The sequence below is a fragment of the Solea solea genome, chromosome 16 (genome assembly GCF_958295425.1).
Source record: "Solea solea chromosome 16, fSolSol10.1, whole genome shotgun sequence".
In the NCBI taxonomy this organism is placed as follows: Eukaryota; Metazoa; Chordata; class Actinopteri; order Pleuronectiformes; family Soleidae; genus Solea; species Solea solea.
Window position 1 is genome coordinate 17,391,837 of NC_081149.1, and position 17,434 is coordinate 17,409,270.

General features: G+C 43.0%; 1 protein-coding gene across 3 annotated transcripts in view; it reads left to right on the forward strand.

The window, feature by feature from the left end:
* The window catches only part of cacna1ia (calcium voltage-gated channel subunit alpha1 Ia), a 64,721-nt gene extending 60,680 nt beyond the window's left edge, over positions 1 to 4,041 (forward strand). For all 3 annotated transcript variants that reach the window (XM_058652608.1, XM_058652609.1, XM_058652610.1), the window contains one exon: positions 116 to 4,041. In XM_058652608.1, coding sequence (XP_058508591.1) covers positions 116 to 835 — 720 coding nt within the window. In that variant the 3' untranslated portion in view covers positions 836 to 4,041. The remainder of the gene's footprint in view (positions 1 to 115) is intronic.
* Positions 4,042 to 17,434: the final 13,393 nt, after the last annotated feature.

Genomic DNA, 17,434 nt, shown 5'->3' on the forward strand with positions numbered 1-17,434 from the left:
AAATGTGTATATACAAAAACTGTTCTGTAACCAGCAATGTAGATTTAGTGTTTTTCTTGGTTGGACTCATGTGCTTCTTTCTTTTACCACTCCCTTTTCTCCTGTGCCTCTTCAGTACCCCTCCCATAGTGACTCATCCCTTGCCACAGGCAGCTCTGAAGGCAGCCTCCAAACCACCCTGGAAGAGGGACTGAGCTTCAGCGTCTCTCCGCCACAAAACTTGGAGTTGCCGACAGCTCCCTTGCCACCTGTGTGCCCACTGCCTAAAGAGAAGACCATTCTTACCTCATCAGTGCAGACCCCGAGACCAAGGTGCAGCCCCTCGCCGGCTCTAACTCTTCAGGCCATCAGGGGCCATCAGCGGAGTCAGAGCAGTGGGAGAGGTAGCACAAGCCCAGGTTACACCCATGAGGACTCTATTGACCCTTCAGATGAGGACCTGGGTATAGTCATCGGATCGTCTCTCGGTGGTTGTGGCTCAAGCCAAGCGGGCAACAGTGAACACTTGTCAGAGACACTAAGCAGCTTGTCACTGACATCACTGCTGTCACCCAGCTCTCTGGTGTATGCAGCGGGAGCAGTCAAGAAGTGCAACAGCACAGGCAGCCTGGACAAAGGCGGGATGTTGCTGTCATCCCGGGGCAAGGAGGGTCGCAGAGAGGTTCTGGGCCTCGAGCTTATGGACTCCCAGGGCTTACTGGCCAACCCCTGGACAGGGGTATTAGTCGATAAGAGAAGAGGAGATGGAAGAGTGGAGAAAAAAGATGGAGAGCAAGGATCAAAGGGGAAGAGCTCAAGCCAAACAACATTTGGGCCTTGTCGAGAAAACAGATGAAACCCACTGTTTACCCTTTGTCTCTCCATTCCTTGGATCTAAACCCACTGCTGTCCCTCTTGCTCTCTCTGCTCCCATCAGCGAGAGACAGGCTCGATGATGCCCTGTATTCCAGAACCAAACCCTCATCTTCGCCTGTACAACCCCTGTCTATACATTTGTGACAAGCCCATGTGCACTTTTATGCTACCTAGGGGAGTGGTTTTGGTCATGGTGTGCTCATGAGACGGTGGCCTGCTGAATTAAGGCCCGAGAGAGGACCGCGGGGTCTCACAACACTCTTAAAAGTCTGTACCTGTAGAGGGCAATGTGGAAGGTTCTGCTCACATCACCAGGAGGCCCATTCATTTTAGGGAGGTCTCAGGAGCAGAGACAAGGAGAGCTTCAAGCTCGAAGAAAAGATCGAGGAAGAAAAGTCTTTTTGTTGTTCTGCTGTACTTTCATCTCCTCTGTGTCGGCTCGAGTTGTCTGAGGTTCAAAAAAGCAAAAATAGAAGTACCCAAAGTGAAATGTCTATTCACGCCAAGAGAGACTGTTTTGATTTATGTCTCAGAAGCAGTGCAGCAAGTATGCAGGCAGGGGCGCAGATAGGGCGGAATACGTCGGAAATAAGGCTCAGAAAAAAAAGAGGGCAGGTCATCTGTTTTGCTGGGAAAGCAGAAAGCGGATCTAATGTCCATCTGCCCTGGCAGACGGAAACAACAGGTCCTACTCACTCCGGCACAGGACCTTCTGCTGAGATCAGAGTAAAATGTGAGGTGGAGGAGAGTTCATGAGTGTGCTCATAGTGCGTGTGCATGTGTGTGAGTGCAATGCCTCAGGTATCCAAGGCATGAATTAAATCATTATTATCATTTCACCATACGTCTGTATTATCTTGTTTTTATTTTATTTTATTTTTTAAAAAAAAGAAAAAAAAAAGAAGAGATAGGTATTGACTGATCAAAGCTTTGTGCCTCTGTCACCTCGGTCTTGAGTGGCAGCTGAAAATGAAAAGGAAAATTGCGTAGGTATCGCCGTGCATGGAGTGGTTCTTGAAATTGGTTAATTTCTCCCTTCTATCTTCAGTGTCTCTTACGCACTCAAACATGAAGAAATGAGTATGAAAAAGAGCAAGGTTGGATGGCGCGTTAGAATCCTCATCAGAAGACTCAGCGATGCAGTCTGGTGTGCACCAGATCCTGGTTCGCAGCTGGATGATAAAGTGAGACTTTGAGCACACTCCTTTTTAATGCCTCTTCCTCTCAGCAAGGATTTAAGGTGAATGGACACAACCATTTGCAAGGGACTTTGACTGCATGATGGATTTGCATTTAACCAAGATTTTTATCCATATACAAAAGTGTATCAAGATGTCAATGTTAGGTGATAAACTTGTGATTTCTATTCCACTATTTTTGTAGAAAAAAGAGAATAGGCACGTGCAAATGTTGCCATTACTTTGTCCCAATTTAATTTAACCCATCTGGTCTCTTTGACTTGTTTTCTAGGACTTTCTTGTCTGCTAGTGGCTTCCAGTTTTCTAACATTTTTTAAGATGTAGACGGTGTATAGAACAACTAAGCAAAAAATTTCAAACAGACTTGATGCGCTGAAGTGATTGTTCCCTCCAGCACATTTCTCTTTGGGGAACATTGGTTCCTTGTGGATTTATTTATTTTTTTGTCAACCACAGATGGGAACAGCCATATTCACTCAGCCCTCACTTAGCTCACAGACATTGCTTGCTGCACACAGGGACATTTATTTGCTTTTTAGCCTCCTACGCTAAAACCACACACAAACGGTGTAAACCATCTCTCTATCAAAGCTTTAATTTTAGACTTACACCACAACATATCGATTATGGACACGTTAGTGTTCCTTGAGCATGGTTCCTGGATTGCAATACAGCATGTTTTTTTTTTTGTTTGTTTGTTTGTTTGATGACAGTGCACCCATCTTCTCTTCCTTTTTCCTCTTTACACATCCAGTATACTGTAGCAACCTTTACACTATATTTTGGTATCACACCTGACAGTGAACAAGTGAACAAAGCTTTGCATCTTTTAATGCAAACATATTTTTTGGCTTCTGCCATTTAATTACTCTATCCAAGAGGGGAAGCTCATCTGTAAGCTTAATTTCTAGAGTTAGACTGTTGTATTTTGATCATTACCTTACTTTTCTTTAATGTAGGTGATGAGAGGAAATCTGAGCATTATCTTTTATCATGATAAATGACAGTTGTGTGTGTGTGTGTGAGAGAGAGAGAGTTTGTGTTTATGGTTTTAGGGAAAGCGAATGGCGTTTTTCTGTGTCCCGTTTGTTGGTGAAGAAACCTGGAGAGAAAACGACGAAGAGGGGAAATATAAAGCAACCAAGGGCTGTTTAAGTTTCAAAGATGTGTCATTTTATCTTTGCGAGACAAATCCTTGTGTCAGTGAACATGGCATCAAAGGTTAAAGCTTGACTACACAGCAATAAATGTTCTATGTGTATGCCCTGAGTAAATGATGTCAACGTGATTTTTATCTCCTCAGAATACAACAGTAATCATTACTGTCTGTTTTTGCATCTACTTGTCTGAACTTAGAACCAGTCAAATAGCACTTCTGCCATCTCGGCACAGAGATGGACTGTATTTGGACAACGTGAATAAATGAGATTATTCAACTCAGGTCGGGGGGTAAAAACCACTTGTAAAAATTTGGGTGTAAGGGTGTGCTCAGGCTGAATGCAAAGCTAATTTCCCTCTTGTTTGCACAACTTTGATAGTGGGAGTGTTTCTGTGCCCCCGGTTTATATGTTACAAAACAGCCGAACACACCTTTGAGCTAACAATGCATCAAATGTGTGTGTGTGTGAGCAGATTATGCCTTTGTACAGTATGTGTGCGTTACAGCTCCGAGTCATGGTTTGACATTCTCCCTCCTCGTCAGCAAAGATCACGTTATATTCTACGTTTCAGCATTTGTAATGCGTGTGTGTGTGTGTGTGTGTGTGTGGACACGTTACCTTGACCATTCCTGTGTGCACGCCCACATTTAATTAGTACGCTGTCATGCTGCCTCCGAGATTGGCTTTGCATTTGGCCTGAACACACCTTAAGAGTGTACAATTCACATTTGTACATATCTTTGTATGCTGATCTGCATGTGTGCATTGCTGCCGGTGACCATGATTATATCACTAGTATGTATTTCATAAAATTGTACAAAGTCAAAGGTGTCGATTCAGTGTTTATTTGACTGCTGATGTGAAACCACTAAAGTGATCCCCACAAAAAAAAATAAAGTTTTTTATTACGTCCTTTATGTCAAGAGAACTTTGGGTAAGCAAGAGGCTGCGGTTCCGTTCAGTCTTCAACTTTAGACGTACATTTAAAAGAGTATCTGTTGTGACAGCAGGAGAAGTCAGGAGAGTTTTAAGCTTTAAAAGGAGGGGGGGGGGGGGGCTACAGAGTTGATGTCGACAGCTGGACTGAGTAAAGCCAACAGCGTGAGAGACTGCAGCTGTGAGATATTGCGGGAGCAGGAGATTTCTCTAGACAGCTTGTCATCGGACAGCCTTGCCCAGCAGAGCCACCAGTACGAAGGGAGCACATTAGGCATGCACACTGAACTCCGAGGTGTTGTTTACCTCACACCCCCCAACCAGGCAGCCCTCCGCCTCATTTAACCTCTCAAAAAACCAGCTCTCCCTGAAGGCCACTGTCCTTCAAATGTCACCGCAGAAGGGTGGAGGTGTGTGTGTGTGTGTGTGTGCAGTGTGCAGAGTGTTACCGGTGGGTGCACAAACAAGTACGTGTGAGTGAACATGTAATTGTAATTGCCCCCTGTTATCTGCAAGGTCTTTAAAATGAAGTGTGTTGCCATGTACAGTATATGAGTTGTGTTCACTTATAACAGTCTGAATGAGGTTGTTGTCTCCTCTTCAGCCCCCCCCCACTATTCCTGCAAAAACCACTGGAGTCTTTCCTGACGCATTTATCCTGATACTTAAACGCCTTATAGAGAGAGACCCGCTCTTGGTAGCCGTCCAGGGAGTTGTCCAGCTCCATTGATTGTAACGTGGGCTCCAGAAACCGAGAGATAAAGGCAGGCGGTGGAGGTGGCACAACCAAAGAATAACTGAGGTGCTGCTGAAATTTGTCAACTATATATTATCAGGAAAAATGGCTGTTGGTGCCCGGATGATGTTGAAATCCAAACAGGCTCCACGTATTATTTGTGTTGTTTATTTCCAGTCAGGTAGAGTGTGGTTGCATGCTATAGCTGCTACATTCCCCTTCTCCGTATCTCATTTTTTGTCTTTTCTACCTCACTCTCATGTACAGAAGCTTCCTATTTCTTTGACGTCGATGGATTAATCAAGCAAGTGCAGTGGAAACACTTCTCTCCGTCTGTACTAATTCATTTTGGCAGCCCATGTGAACATTTACCATCATGTGCATATCACTGTTTGTGAACATTTGTTCTCCTTCCCCCGTGTCTTCTACTTTACCTCAGCAGTGCAGGGAAACAGAAAGCTGTGACAGCTGAAACCAGGAGATTGGGAGTTGTGCTGACACTGCTAGTTTCAGCCTCACTGCACTTTCATCATGATGGATGATTGACTGATTCCCTCAACCACCTGGTCTGCTGTTTGGTAAGATTATAGTGGAAAAATAATACACTAACAATGTCAAGTGACTGGTTTATGCCTTGGAAGATGTATTTCAAGTGAGATGTGGTGGTTCAGTCGTATGCTCAGCTGCTTATTTCTTCAACGGAATGACTTAAAGTCCAAGTTCTAGCTGGCCCCATCTCTGTTTAAGTTGAATATATGCCTCTGCAATTTTCTTTTACTGAAAACTGTTTTGATGGTTGGCAAAAGTACGTTGGTATTTTCAAAATTTTCTTATTTAGTTTCTTACAGTTTAAAAAGAGACTTCAGCCAATATGCATTACCTACGTTGTCATTCGTTGACCAGAGTCACCGTTTTTGAAGTATGTCAAAGGCGCTGAGTGGATTCAATGCATGACTGATGCCTGTTGCGTTTAAAAGATCCAGTTTTTTGAAAGCTGGGTCTTGGTGTTAAGTGCTTTTGGCTGTAGCCTCTGAGGCCTGCTGTGCTACGAGTCCACGGAGAGAAAGAGAATATCAGCTTGAACTCTTGAAAAACACTGAAATTCAAATGATGCATCACACAAGGTTTGTAGTGAAGGGCACACTGTGAAGACACTTGTGAATTTCAAAGCCTTTTGTACATGTCTTGGATTTAATCCCAATTTGCCAAAACAAATTAACTTAGTTTTGCCGTCTGTCCACTTTTTTTTTTTTTATCACTGCAATTCCCTGATTGATATAAACAAAATATCTTTTGGGTAGTGTCCTGAATAAAGCACAGTAATCAGTAACAGTCAAGGTTAACTCATAGGGTTTCTTTTATAGGATACATTTTACGTAATAATATAGGCAGGGGTTACATGTTGATAGATCAACAGTAAAGCAAAATAATGAAAAAAACGACGCCAAAATGTCACATATTATGTCTAAAAGAATACTTCACCGATTTGCATTTAGCTTTGTGTTACTAGAATAGGGGTAGTACTTTTGAAAATTGTGCTTCCCAACCTCAGTTCCCCCTGAGTCGAGAAACATCTTCTTTCTTATTTTTGTTTCACACCCACCAGTGACACTTGGGAAACTGCAACACTAACTCCGCACTTTCTAGACCCGCTCGTAGGCGGACGGGACCTCATTCCCACAATGAAATATGGATGGAAAGTGTCTGAGATACTTAACAAGATAATTGTTGTTAAATTGTTCATGCTAAAGTAAGGATACAGCAAAGGTGTTACACACCCAAAACGCAGCTTGTAGTAACATAATGCATGTATTTTTCGTGTTATTTGTTGCCTCTTTAGGACCTTCTCAGTGTCCTCGGAAGAATAGTTGCGCAAACCTGTGTCTGCATATGTGTGCACACACGGCATATTCATGCCTTTGGTACCTCCCTCATGTTGAGGTTCATGCGGGGAAAGCACGATCTCACACATTTATCACTGCAATTAGATGCTCTGCTGAGTGTACAGGCCCACACTGGGTGAGCATTTCTCCTCCACTGGAGAACCTGTCTGCCCTGTTTACCTCAGAGCCTGCTGTCTGCACTGAAGTATAGGAGAGAACGAGGTGTAAAGACAGAGACTCAGTCGGTCTTTTTTTTTTGCTGCAAAAGGAGTTCCGAGAAAAGCATTGATTGTCAAGTGCGTCCTTCCTTCCTGGAAAAAGAAGTCACCTCCCTTTTGCCCAAACAGTTTTCTTTCTTTTGTTCTCGCGAGCGACGTTATCACTAACAGACAGAGCTACAGCTGAGAGAGAGAGAGACAGAGAGGCGAGACAAAAGAATTCAAAGAACTGGTGGAAAGATAATTGCGGATGAAACTGAATGCAGTCATCGCAGAAAGCCGCCAAAAACATTTAAGACGGCGTCAGTGAGAGAGGACAAGCACAGCATGAAGCATTTCTGGACTACAAACTCCACTGGCAGGAAGAAAATAAGGTCCATATTTAGCTTTTGAACATATGTTGTATGTCCACAGGAACCCAGGAAGTGAAAATGAAGCCAGCACTTCTTGCACAGGAAGAATCCAAATTGCAATAAAAGACAGGGTGAACGTTAAGGGAATAAGGGTAAAAAAAAGAAAAGAGAAAGGGACAAAGAGGAGAACTGATATTAGGGAAAGATATTAGGCATAAACAGGTGAGGAAGAAAGAATACAGCAGAGGAGACTGATAGGACAAATACGACAAATTGCTTGCTTTTGTAATTCTCCCTGTAATCCTCTCATAATTTGTGTAAAAAAAAAATGACTTCTGAGACAAATATGAGGCTCCGGTAGTTGGAGTTTGACACATGCAGCACTTTGTCAGGAATACTAGTGAACTTGTCCTTTAACAGTTAAGTGCTTCTAAAATAATTACAGTAATTTGTACGGTTGTCTCAATCAGTGCGGCGGGATTTAATTGCACTATTAATATTTCAAGCCTCGGATTGTACAGGGAAGCGACTGAGAAACTTGTACTCAAACGCATTACTAATGCATTAAATGGGAGTGTAATAGGATTAAGACTGTATTAGAGATGCTGGAGTGCAGATGAACTATAGATAACAAAAGTCTTACCTCAGTCTAATATTTGGGTTCTTGGTTGTGTGTGGACTGCCAAAGAGACAGGTTCACCCTAAGTATGCAACTTGTTTAAAGCTCACAGAAAAGTTATCAAGTGAACCTTGAGTTACAATTATATTGTCTAAAGTTGTACCAATGATTGTTCTTTCATTTCTTCAAAGCCACAACAGTGTGGAATATAAATTCACCCATAAATGATATATCATTAAAGAGCATTGTTGTCAGTAGAGAGTCAGTAAACCTCTGAAAGTGATCTGTGACATACAGTATTTACATTCGAAAGGGGCAGAGGTCAGTTCAATTCAATTTGATATTATAAAACTAGGGGCACACGGTTGGTTTAGGGCTTTTCTGCATGGAGTTTGCATTTTCTTTCTTCCCACTGTACAAAAACATGCAATATGGGGAAAAGGCAAATTGGAAACTCCAATGGTGTGAGTGTGAGAGTGGCTGTTTGTATGTCTGTATATGTGTCCCTGTGATGGACTGGCAAACTATCCAGGGTGTAGCCCGCCTATCGACGTTGTCAGCTGAGATTGGCACAGCACCCCCCCCCCCCCCCCCCCCCCCCCCCCGCCACCCTCATGTGGAGGATAAAGCGGTAGAAAATGGATGGATGGAATTTAAAACTAAATTGGAGTAGTGGAAATAAGGCCAGAAGGAGTTGCCCTGTGTCGTTGTGGATCTAGAGAAAGCTTATAATTGGGTGCCAAAAGAGGAACTGTGGTATTATGTGAGGCAGTCGAGAGTGGCAGATTAGTACGTGAGTCTCTGTGGACTATGTTGTTTGTAGATGATATTGTAATCTGTAGTGAGAGCAGAGGACGGGTGGAAGTGAGCCGAGAGAGGTGGAGAAAAGAGGAGTGGAGGTTACAGAAGACAGAATATGTGTGTGTGTGGTGGTGAAGATGCAAGGAGTAGAGCAGAGATAATTGCTCCATTACAGAAGCTCTAAAATTTCATAAAATAAATAGTCAAATATTTGATAGAACTTGACTAGTTTTTTTAAGAACCAGCTGTTTTTTATCTGATACGATTTTCTTCATGTACATTACCGCAGTGGCACGGCGCATTAAAACCAGTAGAAGCTGAGCTTCAATTGAGACGAGGTGAGTGGATAAATGCAGCAAAGACACCTCCAGGGAAGTTCAGCTTCAGAATTGACTTAAATATAAATAACTGGGCCTGAAATGAGCTTCCCCATGTTTCACTAGAGGTAGAGAAAATGGATGAGGTGAAGGTACCTGGGGTCAACCATCCAAAGCAATGGACAGTGCACGAGAGAGGTGATGAAGAGAGAACAGGCCGGGTGGAGTGGGTGGAGACGAGTGTCAGGGGTGATGTGTGACACAAGGATCGAAGCAAAAGTGAAAGAGAAGGTCTACAAGATGGTAGTGAGACCTGCTATCATGTCTGGATTAGAGACAGTTGGCACTGTCTAAAAGACAGGAGTCGGAGCTGGAGGAGGCGGAGCTGAAGATGCTGAAACTTCTGTTGCGAGTGACCAGGACGGACAGGATTAGAAACGAGCTTATTCAAGGGCCAGCTCAGGTTGAACAGTTTGGAAATAAAGAAAAAGAGGCAATGTTGAGATGGTTTGGACAGGGATTATATTGGACTAAGGATGGTGAAGATGGAGCCGCTGGGCAGGAGGAAAAGAGGAAGGAGTTGTGAAGGAGGACATGAGGACAGCTGGTGTAACAGAAGAGGACGCAAGGGATAGAGACAAGATGGAGGCAGATGATCCGCTGTGGCGACCCCTAAAGGGAGAAGCCGAAAGAAGAAGCGGAATTATAAAACTAAATAAGCTGTGGGCTATAAACAATAACAAAAATAAATAAAAGCTGTTTTGATTTACAAAAACAAGACACAAGCTGTGAGTTTCACATCTGGTCCGTTATTTTTAGGTGTAACTGATCAGGAGAAATGTAAAATGATTGAGGAAATGAAGGGATGTAGTGAGTCGGCATAAAGCAAAACCAACTGAACAGCATCTGGACAGCAAGTCATTACCCATGTAAAATTTATATTTTTTTATAGCTTGTATTTGACTTTGATTGTTTAACAAATAAAAAAAAAATATTACTCCTAGAAAGGAAATGACTTTTTACTGCCATTAAACGACAGTTTACTTGGCTTTAAAATTCAAAGATAAAAATCCATTTCGCCCTTCTTATTCTTAATTAGTTATTATATCGCGTGAAAGATTGTTTCTGCACAGGGATTATATTGGTCACATGGTACCATGTGACACTGGAGGACAGTTTCCATGGGTTATCCATCTTTAAATGCAATGTTGTCTGTCGGTCAATCACAGTCGCTTGACAGGTGACTAACTAAGGGCACCAGAGTATGAAGTGACCACTTTGGCAGTGTTTGGATAAGAAATAAAAGTGATATTGATAAAAAACAACAACAACTTAACAGAAATAAACTATTTGCTGCTACCTTATGGGGAAAGTATCAAGTGGCACGGTCGAACAAATAATTGCATTTGGAATTGAGCTGTGACTTTGATTTTCAACAGGAACTGCCAAACAAATGTCTCCCTCTTTCCAAGCTGAGACAGACTGTCCAGCACGGCACTATTCACCAGTGACCATGTGATCTCATTATCTTCCCTGTGTTGTATTATTAATCCTGTTTTTGTGTGCAGGCTCCTCTGTGGGCAGCTCTCAGTCAGTCAATTCAGGTTTCTCAGTTATAAAATCCACACCACTCTCAGCCCAGCTGAGGGGAGAACTGGGAACTGAGGGGAAATGTCTCAGACCAATCAGCAGGTAGCATTTAGACCACGACTCATCACCTCTCAAAAACCCTCTCAGGGATTACGGTATTTGCCCAACCAGGTACAGAATGGGTTTAAAACTAAAGGTGCTGACGTTAATCATTCTGTTCCTTTGAATTGGTATCCGACAGTGGAACCATTGACCTTTAACCTGAACCCAAAACAATAAGTGGTTGTCATTGCAAAATATGTTTGTGTGAAGTCCCAGAGTGGAATTGTTCTGTGTTTTGAGGTGAGAAACAGATGTTTACCATTCTGCACTGTATTTTCCATGCAAATGTCAGGGCTCCATCCCCCACATATACACACAGCCTCATAGATTTAGTGGCATCGAGAGGTGAGGATGCATATTGAAACCAACTGACGATCATTTGGAGGAGAAAATCGGTTGATTCGCCGCAAACGTCTGACTCCGCCTCCGTAGGTGGCGCTGTCTCTATCTCTCTATAAGCTAGTGCATATTTTAAATCCTGAAAAACAAACATCAAGACGGAGCGCCTGTGGTTCTGTATGTTGAAATATTTACTGCTGCAGGAGACATGTTTGAGTTTGGTGTCTAAGATCGGATTTCATCACTCTCCACAGTGTGTGTATATCCATGAGATTGAGGAGTGGTGAGCAAATATCTTAAACCAAAGGTCGGAGCCTACAGGTTTGGGGTGAAATGCTGGACCGAGGTGACAAATGCAATTACGGGCAGAGAGAGATGGATGCCAAGAGTTGCAGTTGAAATGGACTGCCAAATTGGAAGGTTATGGTGAGTGAAGCTTGCAGTGAAGTTGACTGCCCTGAACTAGCACTATCATGCTTCACTGCATTTCATTTTTAGGTGATGGCAAATTAATTATAACCTAATTATAATTTGCCGTTGTGTTCACTTTCTGCTCTCCGCTGCTATTTTCTCCTCACTTCTTTATCCTGGGCTCCATCCTTACCGGCCCCTTCTTTGTGTCAGTCCGTCGCTCGCGGTCTTCCTTTACAGTCGTGCTGCAGGAAAAGAAGAGGGCAGAGGGAATCAGTCGGGAGGAGATCAGGTTATTTTGTGAGCATACAGTACGTTTGCTCAATCCCATTTCACCCCTTTTACCGAACACTCGGCTGTACCCTTTGTTTTGCACGTTCACAAGTAAGCACAGGGTGTCGCTTCTAGTTGAGATAGAGAGGCAGAGTAAAAAGTGAGAGCAAATGGATTTTTTTTCAGGTTAACCACATAAAAAACGGATATGCAGCCTCTGGTACACCCTGTTCCACTAGTATTCCCAGGCTTTAAAGAGATTTTCTGTGATCCATAATCCATGAAGGTGATATAACAACAGCCAACAAGGTATTTTTGTTTTTCATTTTTGTACAATGTCTTGTTGAATCTCTGGAAAAAGCATCTGCTTATGTGATGATTTTAACCTCCCGTTTTCCCCTAAACATGAGAAATGTCACTAGTTTGAAAACTTGAGTCTGAGACCCTTAAATCTTGTATTTTAAAAGCCGTCACGCAGCCTCATTGTCTTTTACTTTCAGTGTTAAATCTGGCCCATCACTGACGTGTCTGTGTGAGTATAAAAGACGGCACTACAAGCTGCAGAGTGTCCGTGGACAGGTACGCGACTGATCTCTGAACAAGGAAAGAGGGAGGATCAATGCAGTGTTACTAAAGCCCTGGATTAATGAAAGGCCAATGGATTCACGATGCAGGAGCCACCTCCCCAAACCCTGCAATCGCTTCATAGTGTGAGAGCAGCACATTAAAACTTCTAAAAGTGTGTTTGTGTGTGTGTGTGTGTGTGTGTCTGAACACTTGGCAGTAATAAAGGGAGAGAGTTTTGCTTATGGCGTCTGCACAGATAAACATTCGCTCCTCTTCGTCAATGGAGATTTTACCACCTCCAAGGCTCCTGGACACCCCCACCTTTGTGAGCGCAGCGTCGATCAATAACTGCAAGGATAATTCATTGCAAAAAGATGGATCCTTGGGCCGTGACACTTGCATGTGGTCTTCCAGAAATTACAGGGTTTGCGGGGGATTTACGCCCTTAGGCTGTGGTGTGTTTAACTTCCCTGTGACATTGTGCAGCGTAAAGGAAGAATAATGTAAGCAGTGAGAAGAGTTGCTGCAGTTTGTGTCGAATTCTGAGGTGCAGATGCGTATTTGTCACGTGTACGTTATGTGCATATCCTGCTGCAGCTGCTACCTTCACTCTTATTTGATGAACATTTTCAGCATTAATGGCATCTATAATGTTTCATCACTGCCTCTTTCGCTGTCCTTTGCACACCCACTCCATATATTCAAGCGGCTGCTCTGCTTTGATGTCCGGCCTGACGCTTTTATCTTGTTATCATGTTATTTCATTGTATTCCCCGCCTAACACCATGCAAAAGCCTGAGGGGGCAACAACAAATACCCAAGGCCCTCCCTCTTTCTTTCTGTCAGCTGTGTGTTATGGATGAGAGGAAGGACCTTGGGTATTAGGGGGGGGAGAAGGAAAAATAAAAAGGACCCGTTTATGTTTGAACTAGAGCAGAGGGGAATTTCCTGTGACCATAGACTGTTTTGACGAGCCTAATTAACGTGATACATAATTAATGGGATGTTCATGTAAAGAGAAGGGAAGGGGTAAGAAACAACGCTGCATCATCAGCATTTTCTTTGAGGGGAAGTTAGAGGAGAACACTACAAGCATTTGTGTGTGATTGACCAACAGAATGTCCTAATTAGCAAAGTGAGTGTTTGAGTAATGATATGAGCATTACGCCCACTGTTCCCACTGTTACTGCCTGTGTGTAGTGTTTGATTTATCCTCTTATTTAAGACGTATAGCGTTCAAATAAAATGTATTATTATTATCAAACTGCAGAACTGTTACACAAAGGAATACAGAAGAAACATCATTAAAAGTTATCCTTCTGAGGCATTTTGCACCACTTTTACACATCCCCCTTATTTTTATAGCATTTTTTCGCCAGGTTTTAAATTTGCATGGTAATTTTCATTCGTTTTCACCAACATTTAGTGCCTCAAAAATGCGACTGACCCTTACACTTGAACAATAGCACAAACCTGGCTCTCTTAAACCTGTCGTGGAACCTCAATGCCAATGATCACAGAATTTAACAAAAAAAAACAAATCCAGTGGTGCCCTAACACTTTTGCATAGTACTGTAGGTTAAAATAATATCCCATTTCTTATGAATTCATATATTTGTAAGTCAGTCTACAAGTGACATTTACTCGTCCATCATTACATAATTATTACTAAACATTCTCTTGAATTGAGACACCTTCCAGACAAAGGTTAAAAACGATTGACAAGACTAGGAAACCAAGAGTTAAGCAATGTGCTTTAAATCAAAATCATTATAGATGTGTAACTAAAAAGTCCCTCCCCAGAGAAGATGCACTAGTCATTATGGAATAATCTTTAAAGCATCTTTAGGTCTGTAACATATAAGAGTGTGAATGACAATGCTTCTTCACAGATGGCCAAACAACAAGTCGATCTCTTTGCCACGCACACATGCACAAGTGGATCAATACCAATGAACCGAGAGACCAATTATCACCAGATTTAAAAAGAGCTAAATAGATTCTGCCTGTAATGAGAAGCCTTGAGGTGCCACGGCCTGAGATCCATGCCTAAATATAAAGGAAGTTAATGGTATACTAATGACGCTGGAGCTCATCGCACGCAGGGCTAAGAAAAGAAAAAGACACAGCGTGCAGCGGAAATGAAGCGTGCGTTTGTTTGGTGAACTTTATTTTTGGCGTCACATAAAGAAGGAAAGGCAGTGAAATAGTCAATGACAACAACACACTTCCACATTGATGCTCTTTTCGTGGTTCGGCCAGACTTTGGTGATTATTGTCATTCATTCTGCTCGGGCTCTGTGTGCAGGATTACTCTCATTTCACCTGGTGCATATTTCTGTGTGCGGTACAGCGCCCAGTGGTTTTGGTACATATTAGGCAAGGTCAGCTTGAGCTGTTGCCATGGAGACGGTGTTACATCAGGGGAGGCAAAAATATGTGTCAATGAGTATGTTCTTCATGGAGCCGAGTTGAGAACTCGTCCATCAGTTGTCAGACGTTCCCCTGTAGCCACGGCACACTCCGTCTGACTTGTTACGTTCATGTTTAACTTGAATTTCACGAGTCGTTAAAAATATCCTCTTATTCTTCTCTCCCAATTCCAGCTGCTTGAGCTACACGTGATGTTGTTCCTCTGCAAAAATAATGTGTAAAGTTATTCTGCCTTTTTATTTTTAATGCTCATTATTATCACTGCTTTTTAAAGCTTTAAGAGGGGCGGCGACACTGGGGACAAGCTTGTCCACACTTCAGTGCCCACAAGAAGACTTTGATGCTCGAGTGGGAGGACTGAGAATTCTCATCGGCTGCCACCTTGGTGTTCTGGCTCCAGGTGGCTCATGTATGGCCAGCACTGCAAACACTGCAGGGAGTAAAGAGGGGGAAAGAAAAAGAGGGCATGAAGGAAGAGATAGTCAGATCGATAGACAGAGAGAGGAGCTGCTGGGCTGTTACTCGTCGAGCCCGAGCCCAAGCCCATTCCTGTGGTGGAGCCATCTGCTGAGGCTCAGGGAAGGAGAGAGACAAAGTGGAGTGCAATCACTAAAGCTCCACGCTGGTCCACTCACTACCACTGGGAGTTGTGTTTGCACAGGTGAATCTGCTGAATGCATGAACCTAAAGCGCAGAGGGTCCAGCTCAATGCAATGCGACCAGCAGTCTTTTAAGTGTTGGTAACGCAGACGCTGTTCAACTGCAGTGGGAAATGCATCGGACAGGAAGTGCAGCCTGTGGTGCGGCGTAAACGACGGCGTATCAACGCTGCGGATTTCTACTTGTTTTGCTCTGCCAAGCCAATCATACACAAAAACAGATGGCTACAGTATTAAGACTGCCATATTCACCACTTAATCAAATAAGTGCACTGAAAGCGAGGACCACAGTCAAAACTGGCATATGGCAGGAAGTGGAAGTGTGAAAATCACACAAGTATACGGCTGAATGTGATAGGGCTCTATTTTGGTGGCAGTGCAAATGACCAGCATTTTCCAGAGTGAAATTAATTCTCAAAATCCGCCTTTTTCCCCATTTACACGCTGTCATTGTGAGATCATTACATAAATCTGTCTATATTTATCTATGAATTAATGTCAGTGGTTGTTCGAGTGTCCTTTGTCCACAGCAGATTTATGAAAAGCTTCTCCCTCAGTTCTTTTTAATCTCCACAGCCTCCTGAAGGCAGCACAGCATGTTAATAAATGTGCAGCCCCAGATTCCAGATTTGGGAAGTGCTGCACCAGAACGCCACGCTCTCACACACGTGCCAACGTTCACTTTGTGCATCTTTATTAAATTATATGCAAATGACACCATGGCTGCAATAAAATAGCACCGTGCAGTACAACGCACATCCGACTGGTCCATCAGTATTCTGTTGTGGAACTGGGTGACGCTCAATTAAAGCTGCTCATTAATCCTGTGCCGCCTTTCCAGTCTTTTTTTACACGTTTATTTTTGATTCCTCCACGTTCATTTTTCATTACAATCATCATCGCACACGTTAAATGAAAATGTAAAGCACCTGCCTCTGGCTGCAGATTAGAGCTGCTATGTTTTCAGATCATGTTGCTTTTTTTGGGGTTTTTTTTTTTGGAGAAGCCCTTCTTGAACTGTTTGAATGGCACAGCTGTTTCCCAGCAATAAGACAATAGAGGAGAGAATGAAATCGCTGTTACCCTAACCACAACCTGGGATATATCATTCCAGCACTATACTACGACAGTACACGGCACTCCATGACCCTACAGCTCCATGTCGGCATAAGATTATCTTAAAGAGACGTAGTGTAAATCCAGATTTTAACCAAGCTTATTTCATTCATGATTAACACACGTGACGTCTCTTATTAAAGTCTCTGAATCTCGGCATTGTAGCTACTGCTGTTGGCCTTTTCAAACTAATTACAATTTGCCCCACTCTGATTTATTACATCAGTGATCACTGTGTCCACCTGTCCGAGTTGTATTTATGTCTTGATGTGTGCTATTTTGATGACTACTGGTGGAAAGGAAACTGCCCTTCAGGGACAAACTTTTACTTCACTTTAACTTCTGACACATTTCTTTTCAGGGTGAAATTTATTTTCTTTCTTTTTGTTGCTGCTGCTGCTGCTGCTGCTGCTGCTGCTGCTGCTGCTGCTGCTCACTGCCAGAATGAACAACAAAGTACAGCCACACAAGCAGGTAAAACCCTTCTGCCACCAATAGTATTCTTCCAGCTACAGCTACAGTATCACTGCATGTCACGGTGGTGGAGGCACTATAAGATATTGACACATATGCATATTGTTCAAATAATTATAATTATAATTCAAACAATTGCTGCTTTGCCGCAGTTTGGGGGGGTTTTGTGCAACACCAGGGAGCAGGTGGAGCGCCTGGGAGGATATATATCGCTGCATCTCCTGCACGAACAAAGAAGCACACTCTGAGCTTACAATAGAAGATTAGAGCTACAGCTGTGAAATGAGCATTCGATGGGCACACCAGCTCAGCACAAATGGCAGATGCCTTGAAGGGAAATTATATTCCTCACTCAGGACGTGACTGACAGCTGATATAAAGTGTGTATGTGTG